General features: G+C 40.4%; 1 protein-coding gene across 1 annotated transcript; it reads right to left on the bottom strand.

Moving 5' to 3' along the window:
• Positions 1–8,759: 8,759 nt before the first annotated feature.
• On the bottom strand, positions 8,760–14,240 carry tmem100a (transmembrane protein 100a). The gene is made up of 2 exons (XM_053490043.1): positions 14,085–14,240; positions 8,760–12,369 (listed from the first exon to the last, which is right to left on the bottom strand). The coding sequence occupies exon 2, from the start codon at positions 12,315–12,317 to the stop codon at positions 11,910–11,912; it is 408 nt and encodes a 135-aa protein (XP_053346018.1). The 5' UTR covers positions 12,318–12,369; positions 14,085–14,240; the 3' UTR covers positions 8,760–11,909.
• Positions 14,241–19,726: the final 5,486 nt, after the last annotated feature.

The following is a 19,726-nucleotide window of genomic DNA, read 5'->3' on the forward strand; positions in this document are numbered from 1 at the left end:
GTTGCAAATAATATATATGTGTTCATAAACTGCTTCCTCTTTTCAGAAGACAAAATAGAAGAAGAAGAAGAAGTGTGTGTGTGTGTGTGTGTGTGTGTGTGTGTGTGTGCGTGTGCGCATGCATGTGTGTTGACCCTCAGGCTTCCTCCTGAACCCATAAACACACTGGGGTTCATCTCTTTCACACTGTATTAGGTTTCTGTTCCTACGTCAGAGAGAGATCAGCTCTTCTCCTATTCATGTCTTCCCTCAGCACTGGGTCATGGACAAGAGATTTAAAAAAAGAATAGCAAAATAGTCCCATCTGAGTCTGCATTTTGTGCTGACTCTGATATCACCCAGATGAGAATGGGTTCCCTATATGTTGAGTCTGGTTCCTCTCAAGGTTTCTTCCTTTTGCCATCTCCGTCAATTTTCCCCTCAGCACCGTTGTCCTCTGCCTGCTCATCAGGGACAATCTGATCATCATGATTTATACATATTTCCACACGCATTTCAATCTTATTTTCATATTTTTTTTGCTTCTGTAAAGCTGCTTTGCAACAATGACCAAAGTTAACAAGGTTAAGTGCTACATAAATAAAACTAAATTGAATTGAGCTCTTTAGGACATTTCCACATCTGGTCTTTGAGTTAGTTTCGATTTGACCCTTTGAATCTGCAATTTGAATCAGATCTCCCTTTTTAACTGGATTGTTCGGAGGACTCTTTGAGTTGGCCTTTGAGTTAAGTTCTTGGCTGAGTCAGGTGTGACACATTTGGTAGCGCAAAACAGTTTACTCTTATTATTTTTTTATTCCTTTTTGATGAATGTTTCCATTTGAATCAGCCCTGCGATACCACTAATGCACACACAGTAATAGCTGACGCTCAGCACCCACAAGGAATTTTTGGAGCTTGAGATCCAACACAACACACACACACACACACACACACATGGATCCAGAACACCCCAGATTGGCTCAAAAACACTCCTTGCATAACCCCTGGGTTGTTCCTCCAGTGTGTCAGGAGGATGTGTTTAGCTCAGACCCGACAGCACTGTGAGGGGGAGAGTGGGATTGCGCCACACTCCTCTCCTCACTCACACTCAAGTCTCGTTCCCACTATTGTAAATTTTCCACAAAACCTGGCTTTCATTATGCTCTCATGTCATTACCTATGTTCTAGTTATAAAGGACAAATACGTAGGTCATAAAGAAAGACAGGGAGATATCGATGATTGGGTTTAGTAAGGTCAAGGGAAATTTACAAATAGACTACATTAATTCCTTGAGAGCAGTGTTAACTGACACAGGGTTACTGGTTAGATGACTCTTTACTGTCATAGGACACGGAGCAGATACAGTGCATAAGATTACCTACAGAAGACCATTAATAAACTGGGACAGTCGTATGTATGGAGACACATACTGTATGGTGCACCTTCGGGAGAGCTATGATTTGTAAAAAGCTGTAGCTTCACATTAATAAAATAGCTAATTCCTGGAAATCCAGGTGTGACAAAATCTTCAGAGGACTGTAACTGGCTCTGCAGGATGTTCAGTGAAATTAAAGATGTCCACATCTGCTCTTTGAGTCTGGTGAAACACACATTTTTAGGACATCCTTGCTCTACAGCCGTTATTTGCACGCGCACAGCCCTGTATACTGTACACACTACGATAGTTCTTACGAAGTGATTGTAACATCAAGTAACAACAAAACAACAAAACAAACAGTGAATGGCTGTTACGGATTACTGCACGAGTTTCTCATTTCCTTCACCGCAAGCGTCTTCTGAAACACATTATGAATGCCTGCGTGCTCTGTTTGTGCGTCAGTGTGGTTTGGGCTCATGTTAAACTAGACTTTTGATCGTCACACAGTCACATTGTGGCATGTGTGAGTGTTTAAACCCAGCCTGTAATTCCTCCTGCCTATCCATTGTGTATCCTACCAAGTGACCTGGGTGTTGGCAGAAATGTCTCTGCTAGGAACAATGGCTTTCTGTGTTTTTCCCCCCAAACCATTTCCATAAATTATAAACCTTCGCTGCTGGATGTCCCGCTGGCAAAGTCATTCTCAGCTACGTCTCATTCAACTGGACAGGAGTTTAAGATCGCTCATAACTTTTATCTACCTCTCTAGCAGCTTTTCGCCTTACACTCTCCTCCACACGATACGTCAGAACACACATGCTCCTAATTAAACCCAGGCGTTCCCTGGTTAAAGAAAAAGTCTATTCTAAAGCTGTTTTATGCATTCCTCATGAAGATCCCTCTACCAAAAGCACACACATACACAAAGACATTGACATGTTAAAGCTAGATATCCAGAAAGCCCAATGAATTGTCGAGTTTGGGTCCCTCGACCCTGAGAAAACAAAATAGAAATTACACCCATGTGTGCTGGAAGTTTCCTCTAAATTCAATCTGAGAACACAACAGAGACATTGCCTTGAATGCTCTCCAATGAAAAGACCACTTGGTCTGTGCACTTGATGACTTTTTGATAAGCACTTCAGAAGAACGATCTCATGAAGTAAGAGGAAATGTGTCAAGGGAAGTGCTCTGACATCATATCCAGGGCATTTGCGAGCATGTTTAGCCTAATCTAATCCAAAACACACACACACACTAATAGAAGGATTGTGTGTTTTCCATTTTAATCTGATGCAGACATGGTTTGCAGGTCTGAACGACAGAATGAGCATTTCATTATTAAAACAATGACAAATTCCAGGAAGGAAACAATAAAACTACAAGGCGAGAGTGGCATTGTAGTGGATTCATTGCAGACTATAGAGTAACTACCTCTGTGATTAGTGTTCTGATTACCCTAAGGTCATGAGTTTAAATCTCAAGTTTACACGGTGACCTGAGCAGCAGAGCTGAAGATGTTAAGGTTCTCCTTGGGAGTGACAAGGATGGATAGGATCAAGAATGAGTTCATCAGAGGGACAACCCATGTTAGATGTTTTGGAAATAAAGTCAAGAGAGGCCAGATTGAGGTGGTTTGGACATGTTCAGAGGAGAGATGGTGAATATATCGGTAGAAGGATGCTGAGGTTTGAACTGCCAGGCAGGAGGTCTAGAGGAAGACAAAAGAGGAGATTTATGGATGCGGAGGATAGGGTTAGATGGAGGCAGATGATTCGCTGTGAACAGCCGAAAGACAAAGAAGAAGAAGAAGACACAGTGATCGATGTTGAACCCTTGAGCAGAAGACCTGGACATGTGAACACCTGTCACTGAATGTTGATTCACCTCACAGTGTCTATCAGGCTTTTCCTCTTTACTTCTGCTTTGGGACTTCCCAGAAGAATCCAGAGATTGTTAGACAAACAGCATCATGAAGACAAAGAAGTCAGGTTTGAAGAAAAACAAGAAAAATATATGGCAGCAGATAGAATATGGCAAAGAGGCCCGGGGTAGGTGTGATCGAGCTGGAAAGATACTGTATACCTCATAGTGAGGAGTGAAGGCTGGTCCATGTAGTCCAATCCAATAGAAGAAGCTACTGTGCTCAAACTGCTGAGAAAAGTAAACGCTGGCTTTAATAGATACGACTCAAAATCAGTGTACACACCGTGCATTGCAGTTTGTCATGTATAGGGCTGCGTAGCTTCAGCCTGGGCAAAATGTCCATCCTGACCAGTGTCCTCCACCAAAAACTCCTACAATTGGTGCAAGTAAGCACCAGAACTGCACCATGGAGCAGTGGAAGAAGGTGGCCTAGTCTCATGCATCATGTTTGGGACAGCGATGTGTCTGCATCAACTTTACCTGATATGAGATGGCACCAAGATGCTCCATGGGAAGAAGGCAAGCCCTGGGCAATGTTCTGTTGAAAAACCCTTGTGTTCTGCCATTCATATGAATGTAACTTTGAGACCTACCTACACATTATTGCTGACAAAGTTACACTCTTTTATGGAAACAGTGTTCCCTGATCATTTGCTGTGACACACTGCACACATTGTTCAGGAACGGTTTAAGTAACACGACCTAAGGGCTTTTTTGGAGTAAAGCCTCCAAAAGCCCCAGAATTCTATCCAAGCAAGCATCTGTGGGATGTTCTGGAAAAACAAGTCCGATCCACGGAAGCCCCACCTCACAACTTACCAGACTTAAAAGATCTGCCACTGACAGCTTGGTGCCAGATACCACACACACCTTCAGAGGTCTAGTGGAGTCCATGGCACAGGGACAGAGACTTCCACAATATCAGGCAGGTGTTATGGCTGGTCAGTGTGTATTGTCCTGTTTGCTAATGTTTAGCCCTTTGCCTGGTTCTCAGAGGACAGATAATAGGAATAATTGGAGAGGTTTTTGGACAGGAAAAGGGAAGTGCTTGAGCTCAGAGTGATGATGTAAAAGGAAGTTACTACTTCACAGTGACTTTTCTTTCATCTTACTTCTAAAAACTGGGAAAAAAAATATGTCTGCACAAAATTAAATTACGTAGCTTTGCTTTTAAAAAAAAAAAGCATGAAAAAAATTTCGGTCCATTGACACTGTAGTTACTGCACATTAATATAAACCTGTGATTCGCAACTGCACCACTGTAAAAAACTGCTCTTATGAAAAATAAATCAACACCTTCAGACCAATTAGAATCTGGAACTTATCTGCGCTCTGTGGGATAAACAGCAGCCAAACGCATGAATGTGGACATGACGTCACGGTCTGAAGGTTCATGTGATTGATCTGATGGGGTGTGTTTGGGTGGCTCGCTTTGCCTGCTGCTGAGTGTGTGTGTGTGTGTGTGTGTGTGTGTGTGTGTGTGTCCTTGACTAAAGGAAGTTAGGAGCTCAGGGAGGAGTCGCGTTCCCACACCCAGAAGAAGAGCGACAGGCCAAACACAAACACACAGCGGCTCTGAGGAAGGAAAAAAGACTCCCTGTGCACCTCATGGTAACCCTGCCGACCCCACCCTGACCCCGCGCGCACACACATACAGGACAGAAAGAGAAGGACAAGTAGAGAATTTGAGTATACCGTAATATTTCAGAGATAAAAAGAAATAAACAAACAAAGAAAGAAACCTAATAAATAATGATAGTAGGAAATGGAGTGTAGATGTGTGACAGCTGTTTGTGAGTCTCCAGATGTTGCGATTTAAGATGTGTTAAACACAGAACCAAGCTCTAAATTCCAGCTACAACTCCCTTCAATTCAGTTCACTAAAGAATGAGGGATATAAAGTATGCTATCTCTCTCCCACTGTCTCTTTCTGTCTTACACACACACACACACACACACACACACACACACACACACACACACACACACAGCCGTCTCTCATTTTTTTATTACTTATTTACAGTGCAGTAATATCACCTTATCACACACTGCTGAGTTCTGGACTCTGATTGGTCAGAACGTGTTGATTAATTAATGTGATTGTTCTCAGGTCCAAAGCAATGAGAGAGGTACAAAGCAGTAAGACAGGTCTGTAGCAATAAGAAAGAGCAGTAAGACAGATCCAAAGCAGTAGGACACATGAAAAGGAGCAAGATAGATCCAAAGCAGCATGACGGATCCAAAGCAATAGGACAGGTCCAAAGTAGTGTGACAGAAGCAGAGCAAGTCAGACAGGTCTAGAGTATGGAGACAGATGTGAGAGTCATGGAAAGCAGTAAGACAGATACAAAGTAGTAAGACAGGCCCAAAGCAGTAAGACAAATCCAAAGTAGTGAGACAGATCCAAAGTAATGAGATACCTCAAAAACAGTAAGACAGGTGAAGAGCAGTAAGACAGGTACAAACTAGTAAGACAGAACCCAAGCAGTAAGACAGATTCAAAGCAGCGAGAGTCTAATGCAGTAAGGCATTGGACTACAGCTCGGAAGATCCCAGGTTCAAACCCCACAACTACCAAATTGCCCTTAACCCTCAACTGCTCAGATGTGCAATGAGATAAAAAAAAAAGAGCAAGTCGCTCTGTATAAGAGCTTCTGCCAAATGCCTAAATGAGTATGACAGTTCCAAAGCAGTAAGACAGGGCCAGAGCAGTGAGACATGTACTAAGCAGTAAGACAGGTCTAGGGCAGTGAAACAGATGTAAAACAGTGAGCAAGCAATAAAACAGATGCAAAGGAGTAAGACAGGTCCAAAGGATTAGGACAGAGCCATAGCAGTAAGACAGATCAAAAAAGTGAGACAGGTCTGAAAAAGTGAGAACCCCTTCAGGTAGCTGTTACCCATTCAGAGCGCTTTAGGGCTTCACCGCATCATGTGTGAAAGAAGTTAGGAAGATATGTTGGTGAACTCCATTGGGGTAACTGGTGTCAGGTTCTGAGCCATGACACAGAACCCGTGTTTATTTTACACATTATTTATTACTCTATTCATTATTCTCTGAGTCTAACAGCTAATCTGGGATCAGGTTCCTCTCTAGTCCTCCCACAAAGCATCAGGTTCCTCTGATTAATCTCACTGCGCTCCAGATAGCATGCCTTTACAGGGCGTCTCCACCCCACTCTTTAGTCTCTTTGGTAGAAACAGTCAGGGCCCATGTGTGTTTCTCTTTGCACTGGTCCTGGCTCAGTCTGTCCACTAAACACTGCTCTACAGTACAGACACACAGCAATGTTACTTACAATTGTTTTCAAATAGGTTCTACTCAAACTTTTTCTGAAAGGAAATCCTTCAGCAAACTGCATGGATCGTCTTTTCCTACAGCTGGAGTCATGAGAATTACTGCTTCAAAACCAGCCGCACTGTTTCAAATCAGCCTCAGTGCTTCAAACCAGTCTCTGTTTTGCTCTAGATTACATTTCCTGAGGTCTCTCTCCTCCAAAACTGTCTCACCCATGTAATCTGTCTTGTTCCTCCATAAGCCGTCTCACTTTACCGACAATTTCTTGCTTCTTTTGGACTCTCAGCCCGAATCTCCATCTAGTTGTTATGACCCTGTTTTACATCACAGCTTGACATGTATCGAAAAACCAGATGTGGACACACACACACACACACACACACACAAACTCTTGTTGCTCCTCAATGGTGCAACACTGCCTGGGTTGGTCTTGTTTACTTTAATAAAACATTTCGATTCTTCAGATCAGATTTCGCAATAAGTGAGCCAGCGGTTTCAGGACACACTGCGGTTTCTTCATCCTCATCCCTCTTGGCCTCATAGTTTAGCTCAGACAGTTCAACTCCTCCCTCCGTGCTCTCTTGCACTAGTGGGTGTGTGGCTGGCTGTTATGCTGATAAATCCCCTGAAAACTGGGTTTGAAGCAGTGAGACACGTCCAGGGCAATAAGACAGATCAAAAGCAGAGACAGGGCAGGTGAAGAGCAGTAAGACAGGTCCAGAACATTAAGACAGGCCAGAGTATTAAGACAGGTCCAAAGCAGGGAGACAGGGCCAGAGCAGTGAGACAGGTCCAAAGCATTAAGACAGGTTCTAAGCAGTAAAACAGGGCTAGAGCAATCAAGACAGTCAGACACTGTCAGGACAGTAAGACACGTCCGCAGCAGCTAGACAGGACAAAAGGAACGAGACAGATTAAAGCAGAAGGATTTAGATGGATTTAAAGCAGTGAGGTAGGTGAGTAGCAGTAAAAAGGTTTTAAACAGTTAAACAAGTTTGAAGCAGTACGATGAGTGCATAGAGACATGTCTGCAGCAGTAAGACAGGTTTGAAACAGTGAGAGAGGTCCAGAGCATGTAGACAAATCAGGCCAAATCCCAAAAGATTTATTTTTAAAGCTGACACAATAGATTTGCATCAGATTTTGGCTTTCCAGAAATCTGCACCAGGTTTCAGGTCCCTTATGAAAAGCAATAAGCCAAAGTCAAGACCAGAAATAAGCTCAATAACAAACAAAACACTGCATGTAGCGCTGTTATAGGACACTCATCAACAGCGGGGGATGGGGGGGGGTGATAAAGCGGACAGAACTGAAGTGGGTTATGTTGATGTACTGTACCAGCAATTAAAACTTTTAACGTAGTAATGCAATAATGAACTTGTCATGCTTTCATTTACAATTCTATTTAAGTTTGTTTTAATCAGTTCCCTGGTCACACCCCTTTGTCTTGAATTTAACAAATTAATACACAGTTTATCACGTTATGGTGAAATCACAACGCATAAGCTCCTCGGTTCTAAAGTTGTTGAGTAACACTTAACCAGAACTCCTAATGGAAACCTGAAGAAATGTGATGGAGAACATTACAGATATGTCCTAATACTAATTTCTTTATTTATTTTTTGTGAAATGCTAATGCTAATGCTAAATGTTTGTTTAGTATCACAACTGTATGGTCGTGCCTCTCTACACACATCCCACACTCTCCCAGGGACTCATTGGGATGGAGAAGGGGGGGGTACATGGGGTAGTCTAGCTATCAGAAGTGCCAGAAGGTATCATAGGTGTCTCTCTGACGCAAACAGACTGCGTTGTCGTGTCTGGTAACAGTGTTAGACGCACACGCGGGCTAAAAATACAGCTAAGCCTTCAAGTTATTTTAACTCCTTCCTGCGTCCAACTCAAAGAACCTTCACTGTCCAGACTTTAGCGGATCAATCATTTTTTTATTGACTTACCTGTAATAAAAAAAGATATATTAAAAAAGTGTTGAGCTGGAATTAACATAGAGTTACTCATGTTTTAATGAGCATTTCATCGTGCAAACTTTCTCCTAAGCATAATACCTGTTGGTTTTATCTGTTTCACATTTTGTCCTAGTGTGTGTGTGTGTGTGTGTGTGTGTATATAGTTACAAGTTTCTTGATTTATTTTCATAGAAGAAAGCGATTAAGTTGCATGAGCTGATTAATTTTATTATTATTTTTAATTGTTCAGAGGATAATCACTGTTTGGAGGTTCAGCAGATCCTTACATCAACCATCACTGTCCATATCCATACAACAAAGTGCAATAAAACTGATACTGATAATACTAATATCATACAGCATGAGTTATCTATTGTCATAATCATCCTCATAAGTTATTATCATGAATCACTACGGCTCTGAAGGGCACTAGTTCTGTGCCCCAAGTCACATGGTTATAGGGTCTTATCAATAAATGTAACAAATAAAGTTTTTCAGTCACTGAGACTGAAGTTCACATACCATTATACGGTAATGTTTATAAGTACCATGCATTTTTACTAAAAAAAAAAAAGTGCAGGAGGCACCCAGTCCAAAAAGAGAACAAGACTGCGAAAGCAGAAAAAAAAGAAAAAGAGGAGGAAGGAGGGGTGAATGAATGGGTTTTTTCCTCTCTTTGGGAGTGTAGTGCAGCTATTTGTCTTAATCCTGATGCACACAGTTTGGCTTGGTGCCTGGCTAAGCAGATGCAAACAATCTCTGTAGTATGAGAGAGGGAGGGGGGGGGGAGAGAGAAAGAGAGACAGTAATAGGGAGAGAAAGTGTGAAAAGGGAAGAAGACTGACGGGAAGGAAGAAATAAAAATCCTGAAAATCCTGCAGGTCCACTTCAAAGAGAAAAGGAACCACAGTTAGTTGGTTTAAGAGAGGTTTCGCCGTAGGACATTGAGGTCAGCGTCCTCTGGAAACAGCTGTGCATATCCAGAAATGCCTCCACCATAGCTGGGCCTCCTCACACACCAAGCATCCTACATGAACCAACACCTCTGGATCCAAACCAAGTTCTTTTTCTTTTCCAAATGATTTATGACCATCAGGGAAACAGATAAAATGCAATTCCATTGCACAGAACCAAAATTAAACGAGGTCATGAGTAATCTTCCTGTGTCTTGCTACAGATCTTTGAGCAGGCTACAGGGTCTAGGCAAAGGGTCAACGAGTGTGCATCAGCCCAAGTCCAAATACAAAAGGTTCGAAGCTGAGGAGTCAGAGTTTCTCATGTAAAGCCATTAACCAGTGTTGACCAGTCTTGGTTCCTCAAAATGTGTCCTAGTTTCTAATCCTAACCTTTGCTTTTGACCCACTCACTCTTAGCACAGAGACTCAAAGCTAGACCGATATTGGATGGTTGAAAAAAATACAGAAAAGTCAGACTCTCATTTTTCCCTTAATATGGACAATAAGATATTTGAAGATATTTTAAAAAGGTTGAAAATCTTAAACAAAATCAGGCACAGACATTTCTATAGTTTTGGACATTTCCTTCAGCAAAGCATCAGAATCTTCCTACGGCCTAACCGCAGGAAGACACTCCTTATCCGCTAAAGGTTCAGGGCGTTTTCACATTAGGCACGATTGATTTGTACCATGATTATTAACGATTGCTTCCCACTCCCACGCTGGCCAGCATTCACATTATTTTGTTCTCTGTTCTCAAGTCTGCTTGCATATTTACACTCTCTGATACAGCAGACGAAAGCATGCATCTACTGTGGGCCGCAATTACACAGAAGAGAAGAAGATAGGAAGGAAGTTAACCTTCATGCTTTGCCTAATACATGCTCTAATGTGCCTTTCTACTTTATTAGCTATGGTTGTGTAGGTGGGATTGCGCGTGCTACATGAGCACTACATTTTCATGATTTTGCATCTCAGGTATGATTGGCATCAATATTTGATTTGATCCATGCCCAAGCATGCAACAGCAGACCTGGGCATGGTTCTCAATCGCAGAATGATTGTGTTCTCACTTATCAAAATGAACCACACTTTGGGTCAAGTGTTCTCAGAAACACTTGCGGGGCCCTAATGTGAAAATGCCCTTAGTGTCAAGGAGTCTTTAGCAGGATACTCCTGAGAACCTCACCCTATTAAGAAGATTCCTGCATTTCAAGCAAAACCATAAGTCCTAAATGCTCAGATCCAAATTATTTAAGTCTGGGGAGTCTTGAGTCCCAACTGTCCATGGTTTTCAACAGTTTATTTGAAAGTCTGAACAGCCTGAAGTGAGTAAGTCCTAAGAAAATGTTCAGGTGATTTTCGGGTCTTTTTGCTGAATCTGGTTTAAAGTCATCACAGAACCATGCTCCTGTTACACTGGAGACTCTGATCACATCAATGGAACGAAGATATGGACCAAAGAAAACTAGTAATAAGTCCAAATCCAGTTTGTTTAGGCGGTCTAAGTTCCAACAGTTCTGGGCAATTTTTTTTTTTTTTTTTTAGATTTTTTTGCAAGGCACCTTGCAAGAAGCTGATAGTTTAGAGAGTCTAGATAGTTTAAGTCCTAAGATGTCAGACAAATGATTATCCTGAGATTTTCTGTCTTTTTCATGATGCTTTGCGTCTATAACTATTGAAGGATGATATTCCAGAAACGTTGAGAAATCTTAAATCATCAGTGGACCCTTTTACGGAAACCCGTTGAATTGGAATAGAAGACATGAAATAAGGGCCACTAGTGGAAAGTTTGAAGGTTCAAAATCCAAAATATCCAAGGAGTCCTGTGGTTTTAAAGGTTTTAGAGTAAGAAGACTGAACTTGGCCACTTACGCAGAGGTAGCCCAGTACTTAAGCTGTTAGGCTATGAATCAGTAGAAACCATCAGGCTACCACCGTTCAGCCCTTGAGCAAGGCCCTCAACTGCTTTATAATGATATAAATGTAAATTCTGCATGAGGGTGTCTGGCAAATTTTTTAAATGTAAATTGATTTACAGAGTGCTTGTCTGAATCTGAAGTCTGTGGCTGATCCTAAGATGACAGTCAGGGCAAGATGTGGTTTGTGGGTCTTTTCCTGACTCAATGGATCTGTAGACATTGAGAAGATGTTTCTTTATCAAAGTCAGACTTATACATGGTACCAGGCACACATTCCTGTTACTCGGACTAATCCGTAGACATGACGCAAAATCCAAAGAGTTTTGTGGTTTCGGTGAGTTTCTTTGAGAAAATGTAAGTATGTTAAGCAAGGTTTCCGAAGAAGTAAAGATCCTTCTGTGGTTTTCCTAGAAACTTTTATCTCTGACCTGCAGTCACATTTCTGAAGACTCTAAGCATTTCTTAACATCCATCAGCCATTAGACAATCCTGTGGTTAGTGACTAGTGCGGCCTGACTCTCCCGTCTCCGCTCCTCCTTCTTCTTCTCACTGCGGAGCTTCCAGCAGGCAATGCTGAGGCCGAGGAGAGCTACGCCAGCTGACAGCAGCGCCAAGCCGAGGTGGGAGATGGTAGAACCATGAGAGTTAAGACTATAAGCGACAGCTGTCACCACGATGCCAGCAATCAGCACTACCACACCAAAGGGCAGCGTACATCGGAAGCATGAGAGCTCGGTGCCGCCTGTCGCTGCCGTCAGAGGACCATCATTGACCAGAGGGATGGATACTGAAGGTGGTAGTTCATTTTTGTTGTTGTTGTTGGCTTTAACGGTGATAGAAGGGCACTCGGGGACAGTCATGGTGTCTTTCAGAGTATCTTCGGGCATTGCAGTTTCCACAATTTTACCTTCAATTGGCTACACCTTCAGGGTTACAGAGCTGCAAACAAAAACAATTTATTTTATTCAAATATCATTATTTAATATTTTAAATCAAGTAAACTGAGTAAAATTAGTGTGTAGTGTATAATAATAATAATAATAATAATAAAAATAAAAAAAAAAAAATATATATATATATATATATATATATATATATATATATATATATGTAAGTCGTCTGCCAAATGCCTAAATGTAAATATAATATACAGTATATGGAAGCCTTGTAGGTGTGTGTTAACAAGTTTTAAGTTAAGTTTTACCACTCCCGAAAAATGTAGAATGTCGAAATGTTATATTTTTATTATTTCTTTGATCATAGATACAACCAAAACCAACCATAAAAACATGTGATCATGTATATCTGTACTATTTCTTTGCTTCTTTCTTTGCTAATCCCAGTCATGTTTGTATAGTTGGTTAAAATGGAATAAACTTCAGTTAATCATATTGCCTAGGTTGCACTGAAAAAGTATATGTCAGTCTATACTGAACAATCCAAATTCAAATTCACATACACAGTCATACACAGTACAATATGCAGTGAAATGCTTAGACGACTGCATCGTCTTTTAGATGACCTTAAAATAAAAGACTAATAATATGAAATACATATGAAAATATAATAAAAGTAAAATTTAACTAAGAACAAATAAAATAATTGTACAGTACCAAATATACAATATACGAAAAATAGGAAAAAATATAGAATTATAAGAAAAGAAAAACAGCTATACAACATAGAAATATAGAATTATGGAATTTTTGTGTGGGAATGAAGTTGAATTTAAACAGAAATGTCCAGGGGGAGTGCAAATCTGCCTGAAAGTGACTTGTGTTAAAGTAAGTAACTAATGTCCATGGATGTGCAGTGGACACTAGCGTTGATGAATGTCTGGAATGTCCAGAGAGAGTGGAAGAAACATATGTGTGGATGTGCAAAATGGATCAGTACTGTGTGGTGTCCTGATTGAGGGACTGTATCGCCTGCGGGAATATCCTGAGCCCTATATATGTTTATTAAAAATAAAAAAAAACACACGCACACAGAGCAATGCGAATAATGGCTAAAGTACTTTGAGCTTTAAGAGCTACATAAAGAATTATTGCTTGATGCTTCTGCAGCACCTCGACCTGAACTGTGCATCATTTGTTGGAAGTTATCAGACACATAAATAAAATAAAGAGAGGATAATTAAGCTTATGACCTTTTATCATTATTATTATTATTATTATTATTATTATTGGGGATCTGCACCCTGAAAGTGGTCTATGTGTATAAAAGCTTGAGCACCCTGATCAAACACAATTTAAACACAATTTGTTAGATGACACTTATTAGAGGTTATTATATAGGGGTTATGGCTCATGGTTTTCTGTACAGACTAATTGAGAGACAGGAGAGCATTTAAACCCCAACCTGTACTTCTATAAGACACTTGTAGTTTTTCTTCCTCCTTAAATATAACGCTGAACTGATCACTCTGACACTGACGTCGCGCGCGCATCGGATGCGCAACATTGTAACCGACTCGAAGACGAGAAGAAAGAGCACTGACCCGCTGTTCCCTCCACAACCGGGGGGTTATTTCAGCCTGAATCGAGGATTGGCGAGGGCAAATATGAGAAGATATTTATGTCAGATAAAACAAACTAAAGTTAAGAAGAAAAAAGAAAAGAAAAAAGGAAAGAAAGAACGAAATAAGACTTTACCTTGCGCGTATTTTCCATCCCGTCTCGTGACGTTTGCGCAGATGTTTGAAGTTTTTCTTCCTTTGATCAGAGATGCGATCAGTGGTGATGAGATACAGGATGATGAAAGTAACAATCCGGATCAAGTCAGAGTCTCTTCTGCTGCTGCTGTGTGTGTGTGTGTGTGTGTGTGTGCTGAGTGATCCTCCTCCTGCAGAGAGAGAGAGGGAGAGAGAGAGAGAGAGAGGGAGAGAGAGAGGGAGAAGGCGTGTGCTTTAAATTACACTCTCTCCAAAAGTCTCTGCACATTTTCCTGAATGTTCACATGAATATTACATTGTCCACACTAGACAATAATATACACAGCATTTTATTTCTCATCATCTCATCATTCCCTCACACTGCTGCTGTGCCATATCCTCCTGAGATCTGAGTGTCCTTATACTGTATGAGGACGTGGCATTTACCCCCAACTACAGTACACTGTCTCTATAGCCTTGTATGAGGACCATTATAAGGTATGATTTCATCTTCCTGTTTGATGACATTCATTAATTTCTTAACCATCAGATGCTGAAATTGTAATGTACACAATACAGCGTGGGTCTCAGCTCAACACCATACCCTATTTATTAGGCACGTCCCCTATCATTTTATATTAGACATTTTATATATTTCTAGTGCAAGTTGGGTCTTCTTACCTCCCAATTCTATTTCCTCTTTCCTTTTTAAGGTCACGAACAGTCATATATGTGTTTCACTGCATGTTGTACTGTGTACGGTTGTGTACGTGAAAAATACAATTTTTGTATTCATGCAACACTTTCAAAGTCACCATGTTTTGTTTCACTGGGAAAGCACTGATACACCATTTTGTCACTACAAGTACAAAGGCTGTTCAAGTCAAAGTGGGACTTTTGATTGTGCAGAATAACAGAACACAGGCTGCGTTTCATTCCAAAGTTCTCACTACTCCATTCGTCGTGTACAGGGAATCTCAGTGAAGGAAACTTCCCTCGACGGAGCTCCACCTTTCGGAACACCGTCCTACCATGTCTCCAGTGCTGACATCACTTCCACTGTGCGTTACCATGGTTACATAAGTAACTCGGATACCAGTCGCTGCCGCTGTGGAAATTTCACACCACAGAAATTAAATATTGAATATTTATTGAAACAAAAACTGATACAATAAAAAGCACGAACTATATAATATATAATATATAAATATTTTTTAAACTCCTGAGATGTACTGACTAATGGGGAAAATTTTAATTTTGAGTCCAGTTGTTCACTCGTTCCTTACACTGTTCACAGTTTCCTTTGAACTGAGCAGTTTCGCTCCCTGCAATTTGGAATCACACTTATCATGGCTGAAGCTCCTTTATATAATTCCCTGCTACACTAATGCACTTGTCCCAGTATTTCATTAGTGCTAGGATTCCATCAATGTAGAAAGTTTGCCTGAAAGTGCTGATATGCCAGCCTCCCAGGAACTCCATGTGGAAATGTCTTGGAGTGAGGTCAGGTCAGTAGGGGGGTTGTGGCAAAACTCCCATTTAAGTTCCTGTAACATAGAAGTGGTGTTGGTGAAAGCAACTTCCCTCTGGGATTAATAAAGTTATTTGAATCTTGAACTGAATCTTGAATGATTGAATGTACATGATCATCATCATTATGTTTGTATTGCAAGGGTGCTTTTGTTTTGTAGCTAGCTGTAGCACATAGCTTTTGTCTTACTAGTTTGCACGTTACTGGATTTTATACTAGAATTTATTCCATCAGATTAGCTTTTCTTTCATAGCTTAGCCAGCTCTCATAGTTTTTTGAAGCTACATTTAAGAACCAATTGTCTTCCTTTCACCAGCTTAGCTATTTTTTTTTGTAGTGAACATTCACTTACCACAACAAGTAACTGTATACCATCTTTTTTCTCACTAGTTTACTTTTATTGTTATCAAGATTTCACTTCATCCTTAACTTCTTGTCTGATTAGCTTTTCTCCCAGATTAGCTGTTACTTGCTCATTTTTTGTTTTTTTCCCCCACTTAGCTTTCAATTAACTTATTAATTGATGTTAACATATTAATATTGTTAGTTAGCTTTCAGTTACCAGTTAACATTCTTATCAGCTAAGCTTTTTTTCTCTGTCCAGTTTGCTCTTTTGCTAGTTAGCCTTCATGCTACGCTTTCTTTTTTTCTCTCTTGAATTCTGTTTTTGTTTTTAAAGTGTGTATGTTTTATAAAAAGCAGCAGCAAGTAATATAACTTACAGACAGCAGTCTAATAGCTTGTGTGTGTATGAGTGTGTATGAGTTTGTGTGTGTTTTACATTACTGAAACCTGAGCAGCCTGCGCTGATTTTCTGGCCTTCTCTCTCTGGAGGTAACCTGAGACTGTGTGTGTGTGTGTGTGTGTGTAGATGTGTGTGTGTGTGTGTGTGTGTAGATCTGTGTTGTCTGCACCCTTCCTTCCTGTCGGAGATCCCCTTCACCAAAACGAGATATGGCTGTGCTTTCCAGCATGCGGAGAGGGAACACCGGCTTCTCCAGGCACGCAGCGCGGGGCCATGCTACCCATAGTTCACTGCAGACCATCTGTGGCTGTCTATAAGCAATAATTTTAGTTTAGTGCGCCTCAGCAGCTGGAGAAATAGACACCATTGCAAGAGTGTACCTAGAAAATAAAATGAAGAAATTGGTTAGCAAGATTTTTAAAAACATATTTATAGCTCACCACGTGCATAATCCATAACATTGGAAGCATTAAAATTAAAACCACCTAGGTTTGGGTGACATCCAGGCAACTGGTGCCTTTCTATCGTGGCCAGCATTGACTATTTTCAACAATATCTGCTGCATCGGCTTTTCTGTGGGATCAGACTGAACAAGCTGGTCTTTCGACCCCAGAACCTTGGGTGCCCGTCACCAGTTTACTGATATATAATTGGTGATCAAATTGTTCAATTCATCTGGCAGTGGTCATACAGTTATGGCTGATCAGTGTATATTCAGATTTATGTAAAGCTTCTTTGTGTGGACAATAAAATTTAATTGAATTGGGTTTAATTTAATTCTAGTAGGCCGTAAGGTGGTGGTATAGTGGGTAGCACCATGACCTTACACCTCCAAGGCAAGGCACAGCAAGGCAAGTTTATTTGTATAGCACATTTCATACACAATGGTAATTTAAAGTGCTTTACATAAAAGAGAAAAGAAAACAATAATAAGAAGAAATAGAAAATAATAGAAATAAAACTTTTAAATTTGTTTAACATTTGATTTAAAATAAAAATAAAAACAGTTTGTAATTACGCTTTAAAAACTACTTAAAATTTGATTTAGAATCAAAATAAAACAGTTAAAAAAGTTGTATTTTTTTGGCCAGTGAAATACTCTCTGGAACACACATGTCTCACCCTCAAGGGTACAGTAACAGCTCTTCATCATGGTCCATCTGTGTGTTTTCTTCCCATACACTAATCCCTTTTCTATCTATTAACTATAGTGTAGACTCAATGTTGCAGAGGGTGGTGTTTGTGTGGGTTGTAACATTTTAGGGGAATCTTTTACCAACCACAGAAACTTCAGCACCAGAATGTCTATAAAGGAGAATTGTGTTGGCTGTTCTCCAAAGTAAGAGAGTAAGAGAATAGATGAATATTGTTTTATCCATCACTCAGGAGCATCTAATATCTCCTGGTGACACCACTCATACCTAAAGATGTTATAGTTCAGCTCAAACCCTGAAGAACCCCCTCTCCTGCACATTTGGGTGTTTTTCCTCTTTTATTCATCTTCATAGTTATGGCAGTAAGTGCCAGGCTTGTTTCAGTTCAGCGAGGTTGGTGTATCTCAAACACTACTGAGTTCATGTAATAAATACTTCAGTAAAGAAAGGAGTCTGGGCTGTGCCAAAGCACTGACAATACAACGGCAGCCTCAACAAAAAGCCAGGTTTCATCTCTGAGGTGAAAGATCACATTTGTTGGCTGCAGACTCCCTTCCTTTCTCTCCTAAATTATCTGTTCCCCCACACACACACACACACACACACACACACACAATGAGAGTTCTTTAAAAGGGTAAAGTGTTTAAATATGTAAAAGTTCTTCTTTTTTTGCCACCCCAAGTTGCAACTCAGCATGATGTCACCAGCTCCACATTTCCTAAAGTTTCCTATAATTCTGTTCGCACCCTGTATATTTGTTTAAACCTGCTCTCAAGCATAGCTAGCTTAGCATGTGGTACAGTTAGCCTTGCTAACTAGCGGGTTTAGTAATTTGTCTCAAAAGTCTTGTTGTTCTCTAAAAATGAATTTGTCATAGAGAACGATAATGTAAATTGTTCATCAACTGTTTATTAAAGATCCGTGCCTGTGCCTACTTCAACACTAAGTTAAGAAAAGATCAGATCTCTTCAAATATATGCTGAATAAAGACATAAATACCAAGGTTTTATGCAATCCAGACAGTCCATCCATCCATTTATCCATCCATGAACCTCTGTAGTCCAGCTAGGGACTGTGCAAGCCAATGGTGATGACCATTGTCATCGTCTCGCTCATCATCTATACCACTTAATCCTGTATTCAGGGTCGCAGGCGGCCTTGAGCCTATCTCAGGAGACTTAGGGCATGAGGCAGGGTACACCCTGGATAGGCGGCCAATCCATCGCAGTGCACACACCATACACACACTCACTACGAGCAATTTGAAAATGCTACAGTAATTACCCTAATCTGAACAACTTTGATCTGTAGGGGAAAAACGGAGTACCCGGAGAAAAGCCATCAAGCATGGGAAGAACATGCAAATTCCCACAGAATGTTTTCTCAGGAAGTCAGAGCCATTATAGGACTGTCTGCTTTGTTCACATCTGAAACACCAGCCTCCCAGGAACTCCTATAACTGCATTTTCAAACATGTGGAAATGGCTTGGAGCGAGGTCAGGACTGTACAGTGGATGTGGCTATAACATCTGTAACGTGCAGGTGGTGTTGGTCAATGATTGTGTGTACAGTTCACACAGACAGATGCAACTCTTCCGTAAGTTGGTGACATAGATTTTTCAAGGATCAGGCATTCCATTCCCTGAATGATCACAATGTTCATGACTACAGTGGGCTCTGAGCCACCTCGGCCGGGATCGTCATTCATGAACTTACGGCCTTCTTTAAAACGTTTCCACTGTTCAAATGTTTTGCTGTTTTAATAATTTTAATTAAAAATCTTATCAGAGAGTCTCATCACCATGCTGGCGTAAAGTCTTCTGTAAATGTCAATTGCCTGTTTTATGCTTTCACTCACCAGAAGGTCCTGGTTTGACTTGAACAAACCTGTGTGTACATATCACCAATAATTTCTTAACAAATGTAAAGCATATATTTATTTATAGACTTTTTAAAATAATTTACACCCCAAGACTATAGTTTTTGGGTAGAATTGTAATAATTTAATAAAATGTTCTTACTCTTTGAACATGTATAGTTTGGTTTATATTTATTTATTTATTTATTTATAAGCAAACTAACTAAATAGTAGAAAAAAAATCTCAGTGTTTTATTGAATAAATTGAGATCTTCTATTGGATTTACTGAGTTCTACAGGTTTGGATTTCACAGATGAAAGGTGATATTTTAAGTGATTTAGTAAATTGACTTTT

Source organism: Clarias gariepinus, chromosome 28, assembly GCF_024256425.1.
Source record: "Clarias gariepinus isolate MV-2021 ecotype Netherlands chromosome 28, CGAR_prim_01v2, whole genome shotgun sequence".
Taxonomy (NCBI): Eukaryota; Metazoa; Chordata; class Actinopteri; order Siluriformes; family Clariidae; genus Clarias; species Clarias gariepinus.

What these genes read in the sequence shown, in the direction of transcription:
- tmem100a (XM_053490043.1), bottom strand. Translation starts at nt 12,317, where the DNA reads ATGCCCGAAGATACTCTGAAAGACACCATGACTGTCCCCGAGTGCCCT.